At 36.6% G+C, this 24,335-nt stretch overlaps 3 protein-coding genes across 7 annotated transcripts; 2 read left to right on the top strand and 1 right to left on the bottom strand.

The window, feature by feature from the left end:
- Positions 1-219: 219 nt before the first annotated feature.
- On the bottom strand, positions 220-5,696 carry SETH2 (UDP-Glycosyltransferase superfamily protein). 4 transcript variants are annotated; one of them, XR_015223367.1, is made up of 9 exons: positions 5,186-5,408; positions 4,489-4,630; positions 3,026-3,598; positions 2,726-2,880; positions 2,519-2,609; positions 2,317-2,433; positions 1,594-2,243; positions 810-1,544; positions 220-695 (listed from the first exon to the last, which is right to left on the bottom strand). XR_015223367.1 is itself a non-coding variant. In XM_086634450.1 (9 exons), exons 2-9 carry the CDS (start codon positions 4,612-4,614, stop codon positions 597-599), a joined length of 1,356 nt encoding a protein of 451 aa, XP_086490576.1. In that variant the 5' UTR covers positions 4,615-4,630; positions 5,186-5,696; the 3' UTR covers positions 220-596. The 4 variants fall into 4 exon arrangements, 3 of the variants coding, with proteins under 3 accessions (XP_086490576.1, XP_086490577.1, XP_086490578.1); XM_086634450.1 differs by having other exon boundaries at positions 810-900; positions 2,140-2,243; positions 5,186-5,696; XM_086634451.1 differs by having other exon boundaries at positions 810-900; positions 2,140-2,243; positions 3,026-3,839.
- Positions 5,697-8,673: 2,977 nt separating this feature from the next.
- LOC147542331 (uncharacterized) lies at positions 8,674-13,867 on the top strand. Its single transcript, XM_086636078.1, has 3 exons — positions 8,674-11,928; positions 12,107-12,202; positions 13,568-13,867. Exon 1 carries the CDS (start codon positions 9,015-9,017, stop codon positions 11,754-11,756), a length of 2,742 nt encoding a protein of 913 aa, XP_086492204.1. The 5' UTR covers positions 8,674-9,014; the 3' UTR covers positions 11,757-11,928; positions 12,107-12,202; positions 13,568-13,867.
- A 2,023-nt stretch (positions 13,868-15,890) lies between these two features.
- Positions 15,891-19,805, top strand: LOC147542330 (zinc finger CCCH domain-containing protein 18-like). 2 transcript variants are annotated; one of them, XM_086636013.1, is made up of 8 exons: positions 15,891-16,082; positions 16,530-17,462; positions 17,559-17,711; positions 17,789-17,968; positions 18,129-18,193; positions 18,417-18,590; positions 18,675-18,792; positions 19,296-19,805. In XM_086636013.1, exons 2-8 carry the CDS (start codon positions 16,555-16,557, stop codon positions 19,387-19,389), a joined length of 1,692 nt encoding a protein of 563 aa, XP_086492139.1. In that variant the 5' UTR covers positions 15,891-16,082; positions 16,530-16,554; the 3' UTR covers positions 19,390-19,805. The 2 variants fall into 2 exon arrangements, with proteins under 2 accessions (XP_086492139.1, XP_086492140.1); XM_086636014.1 differs by having other exon boundaries at positions 15,891-16,115.
- The last annotated feature ends 4,530 nt before the right edge of the window (positions 19,806-24,335 follow it).

The raw sequence follows: 24,335 nt of genomic DNA, 5'->3' as shown, positions 1-24,335 counted from the left end.
GAACATCTTCATTGGGACATTTGGAACTCTAAGATGATGCGGAGGTAATCTTTTGTGATCCTTGAAAGAACGATCTAAATTTTGAACGTCTTTAATAGTAAGCCATCAAATTTTAATATTTAAAACACTGCCATAAATATATTTTTTTTCAACAAAAAAAAAGGAATTTGTTTCAAATTAAATTGAAATGTCAAGTGAATTTTAATTGAGACTCAAAACAAAAAAAAGTAGAGTTTTTCTTGAGTGTTTTCAGTCTCTACAAGAGATGTTATTAATTGTCCAAACTTGACTCCTAGGAATCAAATTTACCCAAAATAAACCTAAATCAAACTCTCCCTGCAAACCCAATGATGTGAACAAACACCATTGATAGAATCTATTTATATCCTTCACCAATAATATTAACATGGCCCAATTTCTTAATACAAACGTAGAAAAAGAAAGAGAATAGACTAAAAAAACAAACCAGCTTCCACTTAAAACCTGAATTCGACATTAATGGAGATGTTTTGAGAAACTTGGTGTGCAGCAAGCTTTAGGATTCCGTTCGTTCAGAAGAGTTTCACAATTAAACAGCCTGCCCAATCTTAAGATAATTATCTAAGATTCGGTTGCTCACGGGAATCTTGAGAAGTTTCTTCCTCTTGACGACTAGGAAGCACAAAATCAGGTACCTCTTCGATATCCTCGGAGGGCTGATAGAATAACGGAAGATTATTAACGAAATAAGAAAACCCAGAAAGCGAAGACAAGATTTAGATGAATATATAGATAATGAACATTTAAAAGATGAAAAGAATAGTTATTACCTGTAATAGTTGTAAGAGATGCCATAACAAGAAATCAATAATCATTACCAAACAAAATAGTTTCCCTGCCCAAGCACCACATTTGAGGTACCTACACATTCCAATTTTTCGACTATAGTAGTTTACAAAATTGAGTTACCTCAGGTTTGAACTATCAGTAGTACAAATTTTAGCTTGAGATGTCAAAATCAGCACATCGTTAAGTGGTCGAGCATAATCAATATAAAAAAGAACGGGTACAAGCTAGTTAACAGAACATGGACTCGAGAATAGATAGTTGGATGAGGTGTCCCTCCTCTCATGACAGACATTGAAGTTATGGATTCACAGGGTATGTCTTACATTATGTAGACGCAGTAGAGATTGCAACAAATTCATCAAGAAAGGGTGGTTATCGTGACACATCAAATGGTTACTTGCGCAGTCTAGTTGTGGTTGTACTTTTAGACTCCACTTGGTTTTCTTTGAATTTGTAAATACCCACATCCCTGTTTATACATGGGTAGTGTATTCATTTAAGTGCTACCATATGAACCAATTCATAGTCAGCCCACATGAGTTAGATAAAATACGGCTACGTTTAGTTCTAATCAGCAAATATGTCCACAAATTACAATTGGGCTATATGCTTGCACTTAAAAAGATAATGTCAAAGTAGCATGTGAAAGTTGCATCAATTACATCTGAAGTAAGAAAAAAAGATGTGATTCGAGTGAGCTCTAGGCCCTACCCAAGCTCAGCTAGGAGAAGACGAAACAACAGTTTGGTTTTTATGTATTTTCACCTAATTACTTGTAATTATTTGTAATTGTTACTATTATTGCTATTTTTACTTTTTCCTTGTCGCTTTATTAGATTAGGATTAATTTCTTTTCTTTTTTTCATGATCTAAGTTGTAATTGAGAGTTCCGTAAGAGTTTGAACCTTGTTAGTTTTGGTTATCTTAATTCTTATGTATAAAATCCTAAGGTTAATAGATATCTTGAGTAATAAGTTTTACTAGTCTTAGTATGTCTTAAAAGTCCTTTTGATGGAGTTATATATAAGGTGCTCCTAGTACGAATTTTAACTTAATTTATTATTATGATTATTATTCTTTTTTGCTGAGTTGAAGATTAACTGAAAAAATATGACTTTTTGAGATAGTTCTACTTGAAGTTTTGTAGTCCATGAAAGCTTTCCACCTTGTATCAATAAGTGTTGTTGGAAACCCTCGAAATAGTTCATCCTGAAGTATAGTTCTAAATTATAAATACGTGCAGAGTTTTGGCGAACAGAAAATAGATAACTGCATGGCATTAACATAAACCACAAATTAACGTGAGAATACCGTGAGAGGCGTTTTAGAAGATTCTCATCCGAACATGTTAATGCACGATCATAGACAACCTCTGTCCTTCTCGCCACATCATGCCAACTATACAGTTGTTTCATCTGATAGCACACAGACAAACATGAGTTTGGCATGGATCATAAATAAGTCATAATAGCTTCTGAACTCACTCACACGAAGGTGCATCACTTGGGGGTCAATCCTTGGAAGTATGTGTATAGCCTTCTTTATTGCTCGCACCATATCATCAGGAACTGGTTCAGCAAGCACAACCATATCGTCAGGTAGAACCTGATAAATAGTTTGTAACCACGTTTTAATAAAGAACAATATAGACAAAGGTAAAAGAGAGAAATGTAGAGAGAGATATGCATACCTCTGGGACTCCTCCTACTCGTGTGCTCACAGTTAACAATCCACAACTAGCAGCCTCTAATATAGCTATACAGAATGCTTCTGTCAGAGAACTGCAAAAACAGTAGAGGGCAATCAGCTGCATCAATTAGAGACACTAATATTAACTACAGAAGGAAACTGACTACCAAGTCGATGGATTGTAGCCTGAAACGGGAGTGTGAAATACCTGTTCAAGAATATATGACCAGAAATTAGGACAGATCGGACTTGAGCATGTGGAACTGCCCCCAACATTTCTACCCGGTCCTGGAGATAATGTTTTTCCCTCATCTCTTCCAAACGCACTCGTTTCGGTCCATCTCCTCCAACAATGAAACGGACCTTCAGGTAGACGCTATTAAGTTAGATAGATTATTGACCCTATGAGATACATATTGTATTCATTTATCAAGATTTTTATTCAACTTCAATTCATTCGCAAGTAATTTTGAGAGCAAAAAAGGCATTCAAAAGGAGACAAACTTACATTTGGGTACAAACGACAAACTTCAGGAATGACTTCCACAAGTAAATCGGCACCCTTACGGTAAACCAATCTACTTATCACAACAATAACAATTTCATCACGACTCACTATCTCCGGCGCAGGTTTGAACATGGCTGTATCGACGGCATTCGGTATTACAAAGACCTTTTCCGGGGGCAAGCCTGATCTCAAGACCGTATTTTCCTTGCTTGTATGAGAAACACATATTGCTTGATTAACATCAGCCAAAGTAAATTGAAGTACCTTATTCATGTGAATACTTCCCACATCAGCAAAACCATATAGTGAGTGATCGGTAAATATGACTTTGTATCCCATAGTTCGTGCGTGCATCAATGCTTCGTGACAAAGTGTTGAGAAAGCTTGGTGCCCATGCACTAAGGATATATTTTCTCGAACAAGAATAGTTCTTATTATGGGAAGTGTTCCATAAAAAGTTGGCAACGTATTTTGCATGAGAAATGGCTTCCATGGTATGTAATACACTTTCAGACCTCCCGTCATATATCGCACCCCAGAACGATTTCCATAGGCATGAGTCATAACAACCACCTAAGTTAATCATAAAATTAAACCAAATAGTAACCAAGAAAAAAAAGAAAAGAAAAAAGGTTCCACTTGATGACTTTGGAGCACGATCTGATTACTTTTCGAGATAGAGGCACTGAAGCACAATTAACCGTGTTGACCGTCCTAAAGTAACAAGAGACTAAAGGCCATTAGTCTTTGTACCGTTAGTTCCAACTATCATGCATCTAAACTCTTGAAAAATGAATGTTAAGAGCATTAGTACCTACAAAATAAAAATAATAAAACTAAAATAAAATAAAATGAAAAGCAAAAAAAATTAATAAAGTAAAGACAAAATAAAAATATAATGGAATAAGTAAATAATACAAAAAGAAAATCAAATCTAAATTATATTCAATAAATACATAATTAAATACAATCAAATAAAAATCAAGCTTAAAATTAGAAATATGAATAAAGTGAAAAAAGAAAACTTTAAAATAAAAGTAAAACATTTAAAAAAAAATAAAAGCACAACTATTAGATAAAAATAAAAGTAACAACTAATTACGCTAACGGTAGCGACCATTAGTCTGTGTTACTTCCTTCATAGACGGTCAAAACGATTAAACGTCACTCAATGCCCCTAACTCAAAAGATTATCAAATCGTGCTCCAACGTGATGACCTAAAACCTTCCTTTGCTCCTAGAAAATTTCCCAAAAAAAACGTGGAAATACTTGATCAACTATTCAAATTTTGAATACTTTCAGAAAGAAACACTTGAGGTTTCATATTCACACACACGAGAAGAATAACATAGATATGAAACTATAGGCTGAGAATAGAACACCTGTACAGAATAAGAGAATGAATAAACATAAATCATAGAAGAAGAACATGATTAGCTCATAGGAGACCTGGATTTCTAACCTTGTGACCAAGCTTAAGCAGGCATTGTGAGAGCAAATAAATGTGATTCTCAACACCACCAAAATTGGGGTAGAAAAAATCGGACACCATTAAAATTCTTTGCCTTTTCTTTTCAGCCATTTCCATTGTGGATAGCAAATGCCTAAATTAAACAAAAACTCATTAAAACAATTATTAATCTACTACGAAAGAATATACTTTGCTATATATACTACAGAAGACGACAAGAAAATGAAGCTCGTAGAGTCAGTTCCGGCAAGAACTTCAAGAAACAATCTTTCATACAGAAAAAACAATATACGCAGATATCCGCATAGAACATAGACTACTACTGTAAAGTAGGAGAAGAAATTCGAGACGGAAACTGTTCATTGAGACATTTCTTCAAACATACAATGGGTAGTAAGCAGATAGTGAATAACATCCCAAGAAACAATTACTAAGAGCCAGATTTAACCTAATAAATCTGAAGTTTTCAACATAAATTTACTATAAATATAACCTAATAAATTAACACAAATTTTGTTTATGTATAACTAAAATCAGATATATCAAAGTAGATTGGGTTATCATATTAGGAGCAGAATTTAGAGAAAGAAGTAGCAATTATACAATCATAATTAAAACCCAAATTAATGGGTAAACAGAGTATATATATTTCAAAAATTAATGCATACAAAAATTATAAACAAATTACCGGAAGACAAATTGATGGAAGAAAACAGAACTTCTCTGTGGGTAGAACAAATCTTACAAGAACCCCCTCTAATAACCAAAAAGAAACCCCTGAACCAACTATTCTTGTAACCAATTCTGTAAGAAGTTACTTTGACACCTTCATTCAAGCTAACCTAGATTAGTGAAAGCCATTGATTTACACAGTGATTTTGCAAAACTAATTTGATACTTCATTTCTTCACATTAGGCCTTTAATTTTCACTTTCTCTATATTCCGTCCTTATATATTTTGGAATAGGTCCTTATAAAATTCTTAATGCAAAATACACCCAAATTAACTTCTAATTGAACCAACCTAGTCTTCTCGGGTAACCAAATCACGCATCACCTTCCCATGACTATTGTCTTCTCACATCTATGGGTTTTTCCTCAAAAACCATTTAACTCAATTGATTTTAGCAAAATCAATGACTAAAAAGTTTACTATTGTGTTATACTCCTAGTATTCATAGTTTCTAAGTTTTGCACGACTTCTGACCTCTTCTACGAGGTTGGTGTTATTTGATTATCTCTTAATTATTCTCATTACTCTCTCAGAGCCTTTACCTTCTTTAGGTATTTCACGAGGTCAACTCCTCTGGTCTCATACTCTCCCAAAACGTGATCCATATAAAAGTTGGGGGATTGATGAGGACTCGTATCTTCGTCATGACATTTAAGGGCATGTACTCCTTGTACTAAGGCCTTAATTTCTTGAATCGATCTCTATCGTCCATCATAGGACGTATGTCTTCCTCCCGCCCTCTTCTCCGAGAGGGAATCCTATCGTGTCTTGTAGAGATTTATGCTCCTTATTTAATTTTTGAAGTCCTTCCTCTACCCTTATCACGGTATGTACCTTGGGATCAACCCTGCCAAGGTACGAGGCTTTTCCGTAGTCATTCCCAGGATAAGGTGGGGGTTTCAGACTCCCTTCTGCAATATTGTTCTAGCTATGTCACTGTTCAAGTGAGAGATTTGTACCATCTCACTCCTAAATCTCTGCATGTAGCTTTTTACTGGCGTTCCTTTACTTTATGTCAGATTTTACAGATCTTCAGAGCTTTTCTCTAACATCTTACTATTGTAAAAGGATGTGTAGAAGGTTGTTGACATTTCTTTCAAAGATCTGATGGATCCTGGCTCTAAGTAAGCCTACTAGGACATGCGGCCGCTTTTAGAATAGGAAAGACCCGACATACAGTTGACTCATATGTGGCCGCCAGACTCATGATGGTAATACAGTCGTTGATGAATGCTTCCATCATAGGTCTATAAGACAGAGCATTTGAAATCCTAAGGTTTCTGAGCATTTAAAGTTTCTAAGTTGAATGGAGATGGAGTTAACTAACCCAACAGTGGAGTCACCTTCTTTGATATTTTTTTCCTTTTTGCAAATTGTTGCACCACTAATGATATAAAAGAAGGTCTTTTTTAGTTCCCCGTGTTTCCAATTCCAGAACAGGGATCGATAGAGCTATGCTTCTTCCTTTTTTGCAGTTAAGGCTGATTCCTTACGTTCCTTTTGGAACTTTTCTATCTCTCTTACGCATATAACTTCAAAAAATTTGGCTCAAGACTTTTTCTAGGTCTAGGAAAAACCGGGGACATGTCCTTGGTGAAGGAGATGTCGTTCAATTAAGATTGCAATGAACTCATTTTGTTGGATAGGACAAATGATGAAGAAAATCATCAAGTCCCGTCGTTTTAGGATCATAATGTTTAGTTAGAAATCAACTACGATCGACGAGTCACTCAGATGGTTCGAGACTAACTACGACCGAATCCTATAACGGGTTACACCAAAGAGTGTCGACTCGATCGGAAGATATAACTAGAGCGAATAGGTATAAAAAGGATAAGGAATTAGATCCACTTAAGAGTATTCTAAATGATCAGGAAAAAGGCCCGAACAAAGAGAACAAAAGATTCATGGAGTTCAAACCTACTTACGGCAGGATGCGATTGGTCATAAACTGTAATAGTCCCACATTGCCCGCAAGAGTGTCCAGAGACTGGGCTATATGTGTAAGCCCAATCTTAGTAAGTACCGAGGACTTTTGGGTAGGCTTGTGGTGCCTTCGCCAAGGACAAAACCCCGTACCTGTGTAAGGTGGTCAAAGCGGGGACAATATCGGCAACTGCTAAGGCTTGGGGCGTTACAAAGTGGTATCAGAGCCGAGGGCGGCTCTTCGCTGAGGGTGGGGGATTGTAATAGTCCCACATTGTCCGCAAGAGTGTCCAGAGACTGGGCTATATGTGTAAGCCCAATCTTAATAAGTACCGAGGCCTTTTGGGTAGGCTTGTGGTGCCTTCGCCAAGGACAAAACCCCGTACTTGTGTAAGGTGGTCAAAGTGGAGACAATATCGGCAACTGCTAAGGCTTGGGACGTTACATAAACACCGTAAGGTGTTCCTCTTTGCGAATCCTAGCATACCCTGGTTGGGATGGGTAGGCCCACCACTTCACTTTCACGTGGGAATTTTTCTTCGTACAACTCCAACCATTCTCAAATGCCCCGATAGGCATCATTTCCTTGTTTGTTGGGTTGGTTCACTCGCGCACAAAACGAGGACCGACCACAACAGCAAGGAACTATGAACTGAACCTCATTGAATCATGTCCACGTCGTAGCTTTCGAGCGGTTTCGATCTCCGTTCGTCGATAACGGATAGGTAGTGGATGAATCTTTTCTTCCCAGACAACCTCAACAACCATTGAAGCATTGAATCTTTGTTTGTATAGTGATAGTAAAAGGTCAAAAATTCATATCATTGGGTATAGGAGCATCGAATCCTATGGAAGTCGATTACAGGCATAGACAGACGGGATGTAGGTGGACGGAGAGGCTGAACCAAGATAAATTGGGGCTTCCTTCATCCCTCCGAGAAGGAACTGTCTTGTCCAATCACTCATCGAGTTCCGAATTCGGGTAGAATAAGTATGTTCTCATTTCTTCGGATGTTTTGAATAGTGGTCCACGGTGGGAGCTATCATCGCCTGTATAACATGCTGGCACTATAGGCAATCCAGTCAGGGCCGGCCCAAGTATATCGGAGGCCCCAAGCGAAATAAAGAATTGGGGCCCCATATATTGGATATTAGAAAAAAATTTAAACAATGCTAAGGGAAGGAATCGAACTCTTGACCTTTTGTCCAAGATCTAAACTCTTTACCACTAAGCAACACCTTAAATTATACTTCAAATTGGTTTAAAGTATAATTAGTTTTTGGAAAATTACAAACGAAATAGGAAACATGAGGCCCTTCATTATTTGGGGCCCAAAGCGACCGCTTTGGTGGCTTTGATCACGGGCCACCCGTGAATCCAGTAAAACATCAACCTCTCGTCTTAGAAGGTGACAAATGAAGCTCTAATTCATCATCTGAAATGACAAATATAGACACAATCGAGTAAAAAACTCTTATGAATTAACAACAGAACCAAATCAACAAAAAAAAAAAAAAAAAAAAACAGAACCAAATCAAAAGACAAAGGAGACTCAAAAAGGCTATGGTTGAGTGAAACCGACCTATGGCCACCCAAATTCAGCCCATGCCCCCCATATCGCTCTCAGGGCTCTTCTTTCTCTCTCTAATCGCCATTCGCATTTACAAACCCACCCAACTCTCTCTCTCTCTCTCTCAAGGCGTGGTATCCCGATGAACACGTTTATCACTGCCGCCAAACCTCCCAAATCCGCAAACTTTGATCTGTATATCATTGGAAACCTATAAGTATATATTTCTACAATGGCATCAATAATCAGCAACTCCAACTCATGAAGGAACGTTTTATCCGCCCGAAATGGTAAATCCCCTTAAACCTCCATTTCTCATTCATCTCTCCAAACCCTATTATTTCTTGGGAGATCTTCATCATAATTTCCTCAAGTTCTTCTCTTCTTCTTATTCTCCTTCTCACCCTCCACAATTTTACCGAAAAGATTTCCCAAATTTGGTTTCTAAAGTCTGTGATATTTTACATACTTCTCAGTGGAAAAACAACACTGAACTTCAGCAATTAAGTTCAAGATTAAAAAGTCATCACGTAGCTAAGATTCTTGAAACCCATAAGAATTCAGAATCAGCTGTTCAATTTTTCTTCTGGGTTTCTAAGAGACCTTTTTACAAACACAACTTGGATTGCTTTTTTGTGTTATTAAATAGGTTAGTTCATGATAAGATTTTTCCCCCTGCTGATCATATTCGTATTTTGATGATTAAATCTTGTAGAAATGAGGAAGAGATGAAAAGGGTTATTGTTTTTTTAAATGAAATCAGTGTAAAAGGGTTTGAGTTTAGTTTGTATAGCTATAACACACTATTAATTCAAATGGGTAAGTTTGAGATGGTTGAAGAAGCTCAAAATCTTTATAAAGAGATGATAACTAATGGGATCAAACCAAGTCTTTTGACATTAAATACTCTTATCAATATACTCTGTAAGAAGGGGATGATTCAAGAAGCTGAACTAGTTCGAACCACGATTTTTCAGTGTGATATGAATCCTGATGCGTTTACATACACCTCTTTTATTCTCGGGCATTGTAGAAATAATGATTTAGATTCAGCTTTTAGGGTTTTTGATCGTATGGTTAAGGAGGGATGTGATCCAAACTCTGTTACCTATAGCACATTGATTAATGGTCTGTGCAATGAGGGGAGAATAGATGAGGCATTAGACTTACTTGAAGAAATGATTAACAAAGGAGTTGATCCTACAGTTTATACTTATACAGTTCCTGTTTCTACCCTTTGTCGGATTAACCGTGTTAACGAAGCCCTTGACTTGATTGTGGACATGAAGAAGAGGAGATGTCACCCGAATGTACAGACATATACTGCTCTTATTAGTGGGTTATTTCAATCAGGTAGACAGGAGGTCGCAATAGGATTTTACCATAAGATGTTGAGAGAAGGATTGGTTCCGAATACAGTTACATACAATGCGTTAATAAATGAGTTGTGTGCAGGAAGGAACTTTGAGTCAGCTCTAAAGATTTTTTATTGGATGGAAAAACATCCTAGATTGCTTAACGTTAAAACCTATAACGAGATTATAAAGGGATTCTGCCTCGAGTCTAATGTAGGGAAGGCTATGGTTCTTTTCAACAAAATGCTAAAGGTAGGTCCTCGTCCCACACTGGTAACATATAATACGCTTGTCAACGGAAACTGTAAACAGGGTAATCTGAGCAATGCGTTGAGACTGGTGGAGTTGATGAAAGAGAATGGATGTGAACCAGATGAATGGACTTATACTGAACTCATATCTGGCTTTTGCAAAGGAGGCAGGTTGGATTCAGCTGATAGGTTTTTTAGTGAAATGTCAGGAAGGGGTATAAGTCCTAATGAAGTTACCTACACTGCTTTAATTGATGGTTACTGTAAAGTGGGAAAGGTTGATGCTGCCTTGTCATTATTTGAAAATATGGAGGAGAATGGTTGCTTCCCAGCTGTGGAGACCTATAATGCGTTGATACATGGTTTGTCAAGAGAGAAAAGGTTAGCTGAAGCAGATGCACTACTTAATGAGATGGTACAGAAAAGCTTGTCATCTAACGTAGTGACATACTCAACTTTGGTTGATAGTCTATGTCGAAATGGAGGGACCAATCTTGCGTTTAAGATACTTGATGAAATGGAAAAGAATGACTGTCCAGCAAACCTCCATACTTACAGTTCACTCATTTATGGGTTATGTCAAGAAGGCAACATTGAGCGTGCAGAGACATTGATTGTAGATATGGAGCGTAAGGGAATACATCCTGACCATATTACATATACCTCATTAATTGATGGTTTTGTTATGGTGGGTAAGCTGGATCATGCATTCTCGCTCTTGAAGCGGATGATTAGTGTGGGTTGCAAACCCAACTACCGAACTTTCGGTGTCTTGGTGAAAGGGTTGCAGAAGGAATGCCTGCCGCCTGAGGAAATGTGTGTGGATGCCACCAATAGTTGCAGGGTAGATGAAGTTGATATCAATATGGACATGGTATCTCGTCTCCTTCTCAGAATGGCAGAGAATGGATGTGACGCTACAATTGACACCTATACTACTCTAGTGCGTGGTTTGTGTGGAGAAGGTAAATCGTACGAAGCAAATCAATTGATTGAAAGTATGGTACACAAAGGCTTCTCTCCTAATGTTGAAATATACAATTCTTTGTTGATTACTTTTTCGAAGAATTTAAATTTGGATTCTGCGTTTGGAATCCTAAACACGATGGTTTCTAAAGGATTAGAACCGAACTTAATTACTTATAAAGCATTAATTTGTGCTCTCTGCAAAGCAAACAGGGTAGAAGAGGCTCAAGCTTTGTTTGAGAATGTGCTTTCAGGACCATGGAACCCTGACGAGATTGTTTGGACTATCTTGATTGATGGGCTATTGAAGGCGGGCGAGTCAGACACATGCATGAAGCTTCTTCACGTAGCGAAATCAAGGGACATTAGTCTCAATATTCAGACTTACTCATTTTTGGCCAGAGAATTGGCCACAGAGGATAAGTCTATTAGCATTGCTGATACACTGAGAGTTTAGTTTCTTCAATGCTGGAATGTCCGATATGTGGCATAGCTTGGAAAAGACAGATCGCCATCTGCTAACAGGCCTCCGTGGCATATAAGATGGCTGTGGATGCATTCATTCTGCACGGGGAGATGTAATTGATGTTTGAGCTGTAATTACTTGAGGGTTGTTTATCTAATAAAAGGTGAGCTATCATTCCTTACACTGTTGTAAAAACTTGAGATTTATAAGATTCATATTATTTCCTTGCATCCTTTGGTTTATATCACAATGTTTGTAGTTATTTTTACTTTTTATAGAGTGATGATAAATTCATTTTGTGAATGTGAAAACCTAAAAAACTTATGTTCTTTTTCTTTAAGGTCTATCGAACTTCTCTGATATCTAATAATGGACTGTTAGCAAATGGAAAGAGGAAGGATCTTTCAATTCATTTTGTGGAGCTATAACACTTTCAGGTAACTTGGCTTCTTTAGAGATTGCTTAACCTGGCTGCTTTAACCAACCAGTTTTGTGTTCAAAGTCAAAAGGTATAGTTGTAATACATGTGACATTTAGGAATGGTGATTCAACTTAGGGAATTAGAAGTTCACTAAATGAAATGAAAGCTGGTTCTGCGAATAATAAAAGGATTCAAAGGTTTTGCGAGATACATATAGAATGATAATGTTCTGAAGAAACTCTCAAATTTGTTAGTGAAGCTTTTGCGATCACTTGCGACTATGATTCTGCAGGAGTTTCGTGCGGTATCTCCAATGGCATTTTGTGCTCATTATGACGCAACTTCTTGTGGCACTTTTTTCAATGGTTTTGCTGTCATCTCGAGAACACATCGGAAGGCACTTTAGGCTACTCCTTTGCGGATATTTTTGCCAATGCCTTATTAGCACTATTGTGACGCTTTGGCTGGCATATTGGTACACTTAGTACGAAGCTTTATTGTTTTCGACAACCTTTCGTCGTCACCTAGCAAAACTTCCATACACGTTTTTGATGACTGTAGTATTTTCGGTGGCGAACTAGTAACCATCTTGTCCACAAGAGCAGTTGTTGTGATGCTTTGTGTTGCATCTCCGAGGAGACTATGCAGGTTCATTGGCAACATTTTTGGACAATTTTGTTTGCCTTTTGTGGGTAGTTTTTGTAAGAGTACGGGGGTCCACAACAGCGTTTTTAAAGACAATTTAAGCGGGACAGACACTTACGTTGGCACTTGTGGTGATGCTTTGGGCTGCACTCACGATAACGTTTCAAGAAGCACCTCAGGCGACTCTTGTTCTTGTGATCCTTTTGGAGGCACTCTTAGAGTTGGTTAGCACTGCAGTAAGATTTTTCCCTGCACTAAGATCGGCTCCCTGCATTTTTTTGGAATGGTGCACGAATGATATTATGAGAAAATTAATAGAAACAAGTAGAATGGAACTAATATAAAGGGTGAAATCCAAAAGTGAAATATCCTTACCACAATATGTTCTCTTACTCCATTGGAATAGAGGACCCTGAGTTAGAAAACAATAGACTCTTCGACTACCTTCTTGTCTTTGAATTTTATCCTCCCTGTGTAAACTTATCAAGCTAACAAATGAAACAAATAGAGGATTACTTGCAGAGATGTTTTTTGAATAGTGACACTTGCATAGATATATTGAGCCTTAGATTCTAAGAACAATGCCATAATGAATCAAATAACATTTTAATGTCTCATATAGCATCTTAAAAATCTGAGATAAAAACTTTGGACCTTGTCTATATAAGATGTTTTATAATTGCTTTTGAACATAACTGATCAGTTTGTGTATTAAAAAATGTTACTGTGATTACAGGATATATCATGGAATGAAGTTTTTCACTAGCCCTGGCTCATTATACTCTACAACCACGGAAGCGTTCAGTCTTCCTACTAATAACAAAAAAGAAAAAGAATGTGAAGGTATATATCTGTCTCAAGGCATCATAGAATCAATCAATTTACCTTATGATATTTTTTCCTTTCTTCTCAAATTCAAGTTGTATTCATTCTTTTTGGTGTTTATCGTATGTTCCAAATGTAACTTTTGAGTTTAATACACAACAGAAGATTCACACAGTTAATAGAAACTCGTGATATTCCTTGATTTTTGTTATGAACTGGTGTTTTACTTCTGCCACCTTTGGAGTTCATGCTTCGGAAGTCATTGGTATGATAGGATAGCTTGTCTGTAATAGGAAAGTGATAGTATTTTCTTTTTGTTATATACCCTTTATGTGACAATGCAGAGCTGCCCGCTGGGATGAAAGAAAATCACTCTGTTGTGATTCTTGAAGCCTGACGACTACAACACAATTGGATATAACCGGGTTCCTAACATCTCCTAGTTCTAATATGCGTGCTGTTAGGGTTTTTCGTTTCCTGTAGGTTGCAATTCAGCTGTTACTAAAGTCATTTTGTTGAGGTCTTGAATATCTTCATTGTTTCCAATATCGATTGGTTAACATTTATCAGCAGGATCAAATATTTTCTGTATTTGCTAGGTCTTTTTGGAAGAAAAGAGTCCATAACTTGGAGGCTCGAAGAACATCTGTTCAAAATTCAGGCAACTATGATCGGACTTGAAAATGGAACAGAGGGGATGGGCATCTCTTCCATATATGGGTGTGGGTTTGAAAGAACTCCGACAAAATGGTTACCAAAATTTTGGCACAACGCCTTCGGCCTTATTTAGATTGATGTATATCAGAATGTTAGAGGGTTGTTGTACCTTCGAGACAAATCACTATTCAGTCAGTGCAAAATCTTCTTCACAACTAGGTAGTTTTTCTCTAAAATAAGAAATAACATAGGCCTGTGACAGTGGATTGAAAAATTCTATGAATTACAGTTGGGATATTCGGTATCACGGATCAAGGTGAAGGAAAAATTATGACTTGTGTTTCTACAGTACTTTTTCGATTCCTCCATAATGGCACATATCGAGTTAAGGCAAGTTGTCCTTTGTCTCCATATCTCTTCCTCCACTTCGCAATCAGGATTTTGTTCAAGAACATTTTTGTTCCATAAACACATATCTGAGGCATCTGATGATTCAATTTAGTGCTTGGATAGATCACTTTAGTGCTTCGATTGATCAATTTAGGGTTCGAAAGAAATGACTCTTTGATTAATTCTTCATCTTTTTCAATTAATTAATGGGTTGGGTGATATTGTTGATGACTTGTGTTTTTTTTGTTGCAAGTTTGATGACTTGTGTTAATTGTTCATGAAGTTTATTTGACTAAATATAATCTCCAAATTCGTAAAATCTCCGTGATGGATTCTTGGACCCTTAACCCATCTTTTTAGGGGCGTGGGTAAAAGGGTGCATCCGGACGGTCTCACAGGACCTCCAGGTTCCATTTGTTTTTTTGGTTATAGCAGGTCTAGAAAAAATTTAATCTGCAAGAATAGGAATGGATGTGATCGTTGTACTCTTCTTTCTCTATCTAACTTTTTTCTGTCTTCGAAGGGCAATATCGTTGTACTCCCTCTCTCTCTCTCATTTTTTTTATTTGTCTCTAATTTTTTTTATTTGTTTCTCTCTCTAACTCACTTTCTACAATTCCACCGTTTATATAAAGTACAACATTATGTTGTGACGAAGAACAAGTGAAAAAGAAATAGAGAAGTAATTAATGTCACATGACACAATGAGATTTACGTGGTTCAGTTTGTGAAACCTACACCAAAACGAACAACGGCGCGATGATTTTCCCAATGATAAGAATAACAAATTACAAAGAGATTCGTTAGAGTAGTAAGATATCTCTAGGGGTTTCAGTTTATATAGCGCAAAAAAAACTAATACCACCGCCTCACTGCCCTTCCCTTTCTAATTCAAAAATACATGGATACCTCCTTACAAAAGTAAATCGGCTCGTCCACCACCCTTTGGTGTAACAGTTGGACACCCCTCTTAAGACCATGAGGTCGTGGGATCGAGTCTAGGGGTTTCAGTTTATATTACTTTCTTTTATAATAATTATTTTAATTTCAATGTTTTATTGCTTCGCCGCTTCGGGAGCCAAAACAAACCGTCTGCCAATTGTAGGGGTCAAAACGGAAAGTTGGTCACAAATGGAGGGCTAAATCGAAATCTCTCCTTATATAAATAAGATTTTGAAACCCAAGGAGAGGCGCTCTGGCATCTTTTTTTAACCTTTGATAGTTATCCTTGTTCGTGTTTCACGAGGACTTCGGGAGGCTTTTTATTTTCTAGAGAGAGAAACAAGATACAACCCCATGGAGGAGTAAGGATTTTTATTGGTTCATCTGACTCACTCACTCACGCCGTTCCGTTCATCAAAACTAGCCTGTAAGATTTGGTGGGTAATCTTCAGATCTACGCCTTATTATCAGTAACTATTCAAAATCCTAATCTTTTTCTTTCTTCTTTTATGGTCTACTCGAATAGAACAGAGAGTACTAAATATTGGTTTTTTTTTTTGTAAATTCAATCAAAACTGCAACTTTCTATGTTTAATAGATACTTTTTCTTAGGGTTTTAGGTCGGAAAAAGATTTCAGTTTGTTTTCTGTCTCTGGGTTGTTTTGTTTTAGTGAGTTTTGTTCTTTTCAACCTTCTTAAAGATTGTTTTTTTTTTTTTTTAATTTCTCTGTTTCTTTTGTTAAATATCAATTAATGATTAATGGGTTGTTTGATTGATATAGTTAATGATTTCATCAAAGATTCCTACTTTTTAGGTTTTATTGCAAGTAATTACACATTATTGTTTCATCTCTGATTGTCCTTGTTTTCTTTTGCATTTTCAGGGAAGATTACTAGATTAGGTTTGAAATGGATTTTTCAGAGTCTTTAAAGGTTGTTTTTAGTAGAATCAAAAAGTTAGAACCTGAAAATGCTACTAGGGTTTTTGGGTATATTCTGTTACAAGATATTAATGAGGGAGAAATGATTAGGTTATCGTTCGGTCCGGATAACTTGATTCAAGCTTTGATTAACAAAGCCAAATTGGATATTTCATTGTCGTCGAAACCTATAGGTTCGTTACCGATTCAATCAACTTCATTGGATTTGACATCAAATTCTGATATCCCTCTTCGATTTAGTCCATATTTACCAGCTTCATCGCGTCCACTCTCTTCTCCTGCAACTCCTTACTGTGACCAACAACCTATTCCGAACTTGGATTTCATTCCCCCTTTTTATGAATCCATTAACGACCTTCGTAACCAATCTCAATTCTTGAATTTAGATGGTCAAGTGGAGTCCGGTAATGCTGTGGGATTAGGCAATTTTTGTTACTCAGATGCAGCATTGGGTGGTCTGGCTGGAAGAACTAGCCGAAGATCACCGAGCTTGCCGGAGTTTCCTCTGAAGGTTTGCCATTATTATAACAAGGGATATTGTAAGAATGGAACTAGCTGTAGATACTTGCATGAACAAACTTTCTCAGATAGTTTGTTTCAGTTTTTTGGGCCAAATGGATCTGAATTGGCAAATGAAGATCATATGTTCTTGCCTGGATCTCTTGAGAAGCTTGAATTGGAGTTGGCTGAACTCTTGAAATCAAGAAGAGGGTATCCTGTCTCAATTGCTGCCTTGCCAATGTTGTATTATGAGAAGTACGGGAGGATACTCCAAGCTGAAGGGTATCTAACTGAGAGCCAGAGACATGGGAAGGCTGGATATAGTCTCACCAAGCTTCTTGCTCGACTGAAGAACAGTATTCGCGTCATCGACAGGTATGATCATAACCAACTACTCAATGTCTTTCGATAAGTTTCAAATATATGTAAATGTGATTAATTAACTATGTGATATGAAAAATTGAGTTACAGGCCTCATGGGCAGCACGCAGTAATCTTGGCGGAAGATGCTCCAAGATATGTTGATTACCGAAGTGAGAGGAACGACTCTGTGTCTAGACAGATTTATTTGACTTTTCCGGCTGAGAGCACTTTTACTGAGGAAGATGTTGCCAACTACTTTATGTAAGAAATTGAAAAGTTTGTATTACATCAATTCTTAATTGGTTTATAAGCATCTAACTTTAAGCCTGATTTTGTAGGAGCTTTGGACCTGTTCAGGATGTGAGGATTCCATGCCAACAGAAAAGAATGTTTGGGTTTGTGACTTTTCTCTATCCGGAGACTGTCAAGAAGATTTTAAGTAAAGGCAATCCACACTTTGTCAGCGGTTCTCGGGTTCTCGTGAAGCCTTACCGGGAAAAATCTAGGCTTCCTGACAGGTAAATGTTGTTGATTTACTTCAAACAATTTGTCTATGTGATGAGAACTTATGTTATTCAACATATAATGTAACATTATTCAAACTTGTGTTTTCGTGTTTGACTCTCTTTTCTACATAGATCAATTTCTGATTTGTTAGTTTGATTTTTATCTTTGCAGGAAAATTGAATCACCAATGGACTACCCTTCTAGCTATCTTGAAATGGAAAATGAGCTTCAACCAAGTGAGTATGATCATCAAATACATTCATTATGTTACTATTTTCCCATCATATTTCAATAGGGCAATTCATAGCAATGCACTAGTGAGGTCTTACTTTGTATGCAAACTAAAATTTCAATTATTTCGTCCACGTTTTTGCTATTGCTTTCCATGGAAGAATCATCTCCAAAATGGCCGATACTTCAATAGAGAAGTTTCATAGTTTGTCTTCATGTCTTTGACAGTGCCAAGAGGCTTAAGAGGCTTGGGGAATTCCATGTTACTCAGGAAGCAGTTAATGAATGAACATGCTCTTGAACTTGAAAGGAGGCGTTTAGCTGATTTTCAGTTAGCAGCTAACCCACTTAATCACTCACCTTACTTTGGTTATTCCATGGACGAGTTAAAATTTTTAGAAGGTTTGTTTCGCTTTCGCTTCGTTTGGTTCATTCATACTTCCTTTTCTCTCTTGATTATATCTTTTCTATGCCATGTTTGTGCAGAGCAAAATGATTTTCAGTCCGCTGGTCGTTTCAATTATTTGCTTGATGTTCTGAACAATGGTTCGACAAGTGATGACATTCCTCACCACTCTCATACCAATTACAATGACCCTGAGAGGTGAACTTTCTTTAACTATACAACATTAAAATAGGCTACCTGTATTAAACCTTCCTCTTTGATTGATTGTGAAAATGATATGTGAACTGTCATGATATTCGATTCTACTTGTGAGTCCTTGATTGTTGGATGTTAATGGGTCAAACATCCGTTGATCTAAATGTGTAAACAGTAGACATCAGATCAAATATGATTATATCAGTATCCGAAATATGGAATTTGAACTGATATACGATGTTACTGTCCAGCCGAAGTAGGCTTCATTTTGTTTAACTGGGCTTTACACTGGGCCAAGCTCTGCAATCCATGACAACCTACGGCTAGATGACGGATATTTTTTCTCATTCATCTTACGAGTAGTTGATCACAAACCGACCTCTGTATAGGAGTACATACATGTATTTTGGATTTGGTTGTGGTCTTAGTTTCTCTACTTTTATCGCGTTCTTTTTTTATATCATCTGATGTCATGGTTGTTTACTGGGTTTTTTTTTATTTTGCAGCAACCAAGGACTTAATAATCTCCCAGAGAGCCCCCCGTCTTCATCTCCTCAAATAGCAACAAGCAGCGTCAACAGTCACATAGAGAAATTTTAGAAACAAGAAGAAATATAGTTTAGATTACTAGTTTAGATTATTAGAGAATATAAACAAAAGAACAGTTTTCCCCCTTTTTTACAGCTTATTCTTGACTTCATCAGCATCGAACAAAACTCGATCATACTCCGAAGAATCATTAGAAAGCTTTTTACTCTTCTTCTCCTCCTCCTCCTCTCCCTAGTAGATAGGTGCTCTTTGAGGCGTGAAAGAAGTAGAAGAAAAGATTTGAAGAGATAGAATGAATCAAGAAATCAATGCAGGTAGTAGCAGCAGAGAGTTCAATATAGAATAGAAAAGAAGTAAATATAGAAATCTCTGTAATACTGGGAAATAGGTGATGAAAATAGTTTTACTTTTTTTTTTTGTTGAAGAAAATAGTTTTACTTGACAAAGAAAGTATTGGGCTTTCATTATTTATTTATTTTTTTGAATTTCCAAGTGCAGGCATGAAGCTCACTTTCATCTCCCCCTACTTTAGAGTATACCCTTTCCTGTGTGTCATAGTTTGACAAATTTCCTGTCTAGTCCCACAATATTTTTGAAAGGGAAATGGAAATGCTAAGGGCACAAAAGATTTAGTCTTCCACTATAAAGTCAAGAGTTTGAGGCACGCAGAAAATAAAAAAAAATACAAACTAAGTTGCACAAAATTAAATAATAAAAAGCGAATGTTTATTTACTTTTGTTTAATGTAGTAAGATTACATTGTCATGTAAAAGTAATTAAAAAAGCGAATGTTTATTTACTTTTTGTTTAATGCAGTAAGATTACATTGTCATGCAAAAGTAATTTGTTTATTTTTTTTTGTTGATTTTTGGCAATATTGGGCTTATTTCTTGGGTTTTACACCAATTATTTCTTAGGTTTTACACCAAAAACTTCTAGATAAATTTCTACTTCCACTGTTGATCTTGTTCTCTAGATTTTTTTTCAATCAGTTTTACCTTATACTTGGATCGCTCCGGTACGATGGACATGGTAGAAATACCAGAACACGATACTCAATAAAGTTATGAATATCAAATACTCTAGATGTATTCTTCTTTGGTCCGGTGTTAAAATTGTTGTACGTTTTAGACTATTTTCTTAGACAATATATACCATTCATGATACCTTTATCATCATCGCACTCTAGACATTGGAACTCCGTAAAACTTAAAACCTAACCAGTTAGTTAATAATTCGTCGTCGTACTCTAGACTGGGGGTGGGAATCGGGCGGGCGCGGACGGGCTCGGGCAGCTATGAGCCGGACTCGGACGGATCGGGCTCGGATAAGTCGAGCCCGCGATAGGGAGTCGGGCGGATCGGGCCGGACCAAACTCTCACTATAGGAGCCCGTAGCCCGTCCGAGCCCGGCTGCCCGAGCGGATTCCAACGGGCTCGGGCAAAACGGGCTCGGGTTTTTGAGACTTAAAAAATATAAAAAAAAAAACAATTTTTTAATAAAAAAACAAATAATTAATTAAAATACCATTTTATATATGAGTATATCTTAAACAAAATTACATAATTATGTGAAGTTTGTCGTCATCCACTCATTTTATGTTAATTTATGGTAATTGATGTGGATCATCCTTAACAAAATAATTTATATGATCCGCATCATTTTTTTTTGTTAAGGACGATCCACATCAATTAACATAAAAAAGAAAATTACACAACAAAATTTACAAAAACATATAAAAGGAAATCTTTTAACAAAAAGAAACATAAAAGGAAATTACATCACCCTAAAATAATTCTTTTTTGTTACTTTTGGATTATACCTCACACTCACAGTCACAAGATCCAAATCAATTAAAATTAAAAAGAATGCTTGTAAAATTTACAAAAAGAGACACACCAAATAGGCAACTACTTCAAAACAGTAAATAAAAATTAAACAACAAAAAATGGTTGCATTTTTCAAATCTTGTCACAACTTTATCTGCAAAAAAGAAAAACAATCATATCAATGAACATATAAATCATACAAGTTCATCACCACCACGAAAAAAATTACAGATTCACATCATAATATAAATTTCATTGGTTTCACATAAAATTACATCACCACCATCAACTAAATTACATGGAACAGAACTCTCTCTGATCTATTTGATCAGACAGATCAAAGGTTTAGATCTGTGATCTGTCTGATCAAACAGATCTGACTCGTCAGAGTCGAGATCTTTACACAATACACATTTATACATTATACAACCTTTAACATGAAAAACAAACAACAAATAATAACAAATAACAACAAATAATAACAAATAACAACAAATAAAAACAGATCTGACTCTAAGATGAGTTCGAAGGCTTAACCGCGTCATTTGATCCGTAGATCATCGGCGTATACCCATTATGAACATAACATCTTATCCTCAAGACTTCAGCCCACATGTAGAGATCAGAGAGATGTAGATAGTAAAAGATCAGAGAGATGTAGACAGTATAGTAGATGTAGACGGTAGATGAGTTCTCGAACTACTAACCATTATGAAGCACCAAGGGAGCAGAGAAGCAGCGTCGCAGCAAGAGAGAAGGAGAGACTATAATGGAGTAACCGAGTAACCAACTATAAGTCTATAATGGAGTAATAGTATAGAAGATAAGAAGAGTAACAAAGGAATATGATTTAGGGTTCTTTGTTTAGAGGGAGGTGGAGGCGGAAAGAGAGAGAGGTGGAGGCGGAAAGAGAGAGAGAAAGGGGTGGTAGATTAGGATTCGTTTCTGAAACGAGAGGGTTTTTATAGCCGTGGTTGATTAAATAATGACACGCGGATCTTGTCAAGCTGCCTATGGGGCTCTTCTATCGGGCGATATCTCGGGCTTTTTAATCGGGCTCGGACGGGCTTTTCGGGCAAGGACTCGGATTTGAGAGCCTGTTCGAATCCCGACCCTATAAGCCCGAGCCATCGGGCCGGGTAAGCCCGACTCAGGTTGGCTCCGGTCAACGGTCTCTAACGGTTTGGGCCGAACGGATCGGACCCCGAGATTTCAGACCATTTTCCCAGCCCTACTCTAGACATTGTAACTCCGTAAAACTTAAAACCTAACAAGTTAGTTAATAATTCTTGTAGCTAACCATCCAACTAGTCAAACTTTTGGATTTTTGCAAAAAAAAAAAAAAAGACTAAATGTATAAAAGATTTTGACTTAATTCATAACATGCTAACGGACTCAAGTAAAAGGTTAGTCCATCCATATCGTAGACAAACTAAAGAAGTTGAGTCAATATATCACAAATTAGTCAAAATCTTTTGTGCACATAACACTCCCTTCTTATAGAAAAAATGAATTAGTTAAGATTCATCCCGCTGCCGTCTAACCACAAACATGTAAGGCAGTTGTACAATTATATAGCCAAACAGGCCGAACAAATATCGATCACCATCATAGATCACCAAGCTCTTTTAAGGTTGAAGATCTGTTATTCTAAAACATGCAAAAAAAAAAATACCAAGTATCTAATTGTGATCATACATGATACATTCATACTACATCAAAATTGGGTTAATGGGTTTGGCTGTGGAATGAGACGAATTCCAGGTATAAAGTATAGAAGAAACAGAGCGAAAAACACTTCCTTCACACAGCAATTTAAACCCACGTGTAGAGCTCGACACACAATATACATGACTAGAAGATCACATCAGAAGAAATCAGCAGTCGGATCTTCATATAAACTGTCATTACAAGTATAACGAAGAAATAAAAACTAAGAACATTTATTGAGACCATAGAAACACCACATGAGACCGGCTTACATAAGTTTCTTAGTTATATTGAATGTAATGATTCGACATTGGTCGAGTTCTTTGAACTAAGATATGTAAAAGACTCGCATATGCACAGTAATTTACACCAAGATCTGAAAGTTCTACACAATGTGCTCGACTTTGATTCTGAAAGGAGTTCTACAAACAGAACATTAACCTACAAATATATGTTACTAGAAGCAGACTGAGATGTCAAGTTATAATAGTGCAGAGAAACCAAAGTTTATGCCTGTCGAAATATTATCCAAAGCAGGGGAGTATAATGCGAATTGAAGGAAACTGAATTAGAAAAGTTACTGAAATATGAAACGGAGAGTATGCAGACTGTAACGTAATTTCACGAGGAACAAAAAGAATGAATGAGGAATTAACACCAAGCATGTATTCTCTTACGATAAGATAAATTAGTATAATTGTAAATGAGATGTGACAAAAAAAAATGTATGTAGTTGGGAGCAAGTAACAAAATTATTAACAAAGATTTCACTCGACTAATTATTACTACTATCATAGATACTTTCTGATACGGGATTATTTTCACTATCAAGAATTTGGAGCAAGAATCTATAGTAACAACATTCAAGAGATAGCAATTCATATATCAACAGGTCCTTTTTTCGTCCATTTATATTTCTTTTCGTTTCCTTGGTAGGTGCAATTGTTGTGGCTTTTCAGTATAAATACCTAGAATTTGAAATCTAGGTAGTAGGCAAAATTAAATAAGATGAGATGAAGAACTCGTTTGTTCGGCCTCATGATCATATTTTTTTCCTTCAACTCCATGTTATCTACTATGATACTACTGTTTCCAACATATATGCCAGGGTTCCTTACTTCAATAAGGTTAAAGTATCTCAATTTCACCCTTTCAGATACTTCTCCAGACCTATTGTCGATACTAAACGATATTTTTTAGGATTTGTATCCTCATTTTTCTATTAGTAAAAGTATGTACCAGGAGAAAGCAGTTGTCATGGTTTGCGTATTCCAGCAAAAGAGAACTTTCAATCAAATTCCTATAAGTTCGTATCAGGGTAAGAAATTGATGAATGATGAATATCTTTCACCATACTCAAGTACAGGAGCTCACTGGTTAGAAAGTACCATCACAAGTTATAAAATGAAATTATCATAGTAACATTCTTTCCCTTGCGACAATTTAAGACATAAAAGA

Source organism: Eschscholzia californica, unplaced genomic scaffold (assembly GCF_041429995.1).
Source record: "Eschscholzia californica isolate CP2 unplaced genomic scaffold, dmEscCali1.0.p SCAF_4, whole genome shotgun sequence".
Taxonomy (NCBI): Eukaryota; Viridiplantae; Streptophyta; class Magnoliopsida; order Ranunculales; family Papaveraceae; genus Eschscholzia; species Eschscholzia californica.
The sequence above is the reverse complement of the archived record's forward strand: the minus strand, read 5'-3'. Positions and strand labels throughout refer to the sequence as shown.

What these genes read in the sequence shown, in the direction of transcription:
- SETH2 (XM_086634450.1), bottom strand. Translation starts at nt 4,614, where the DNA reads ATGGAAATGGCTGAAAAGAAAAGGCAAAGAATTTTAATGGTGTCCGAT. An exon ending in TGCTTAAGCTTGGTCACAAG is followed by an intron (nt 3,599 to 4,488) that starts GTTAGAAATCCA and finishes TGATTAACTTAG; the next exon opens with GTGGTTGTTATGACTCATGC. An exon ending in CCCAAGTGATGCACCTTCGT is followed by an intron (nt 2,244 to 2,316) that starts GTGAGTGAGTTC and finishes GTGTGCTATCAG; the next exon opens with ATGAAACAACTGTATAGTTG.
- LOC147542331 (XM_086636078.1), top strand. Translation starts at nt 9,015, where the DNA reads ATGGTAAATCCCCTTAAACCTCCATTTCTCATTCATCTCTCCAAACCC.
- LOC147542330 (XM_086636013.1), top strand. Translation starts at nt 16,555, where the DNA reads ATGGATTTTTCAGAGTCTTTAAAGGTTGTTTTTAGTAGAATCAAAAAG. An exon ending in AAATCTAGGCTTCCTGACAG is followed by an intron (nt 17,969 to 18,128) that starts GTAAATGTTGTT and finishes TTATCTTTGCAG; the next exon opens with GAAAATTGAATCACCAATGG. An exon ending in AATTACAATGACCCTGAGAG is followed by an intron (nt 18,793 to 19,295) that starts GTGAACTTTCTT and finishes TTTATTTTGCAG; the next exon opens with CAACCAAGGACTTAATAATC.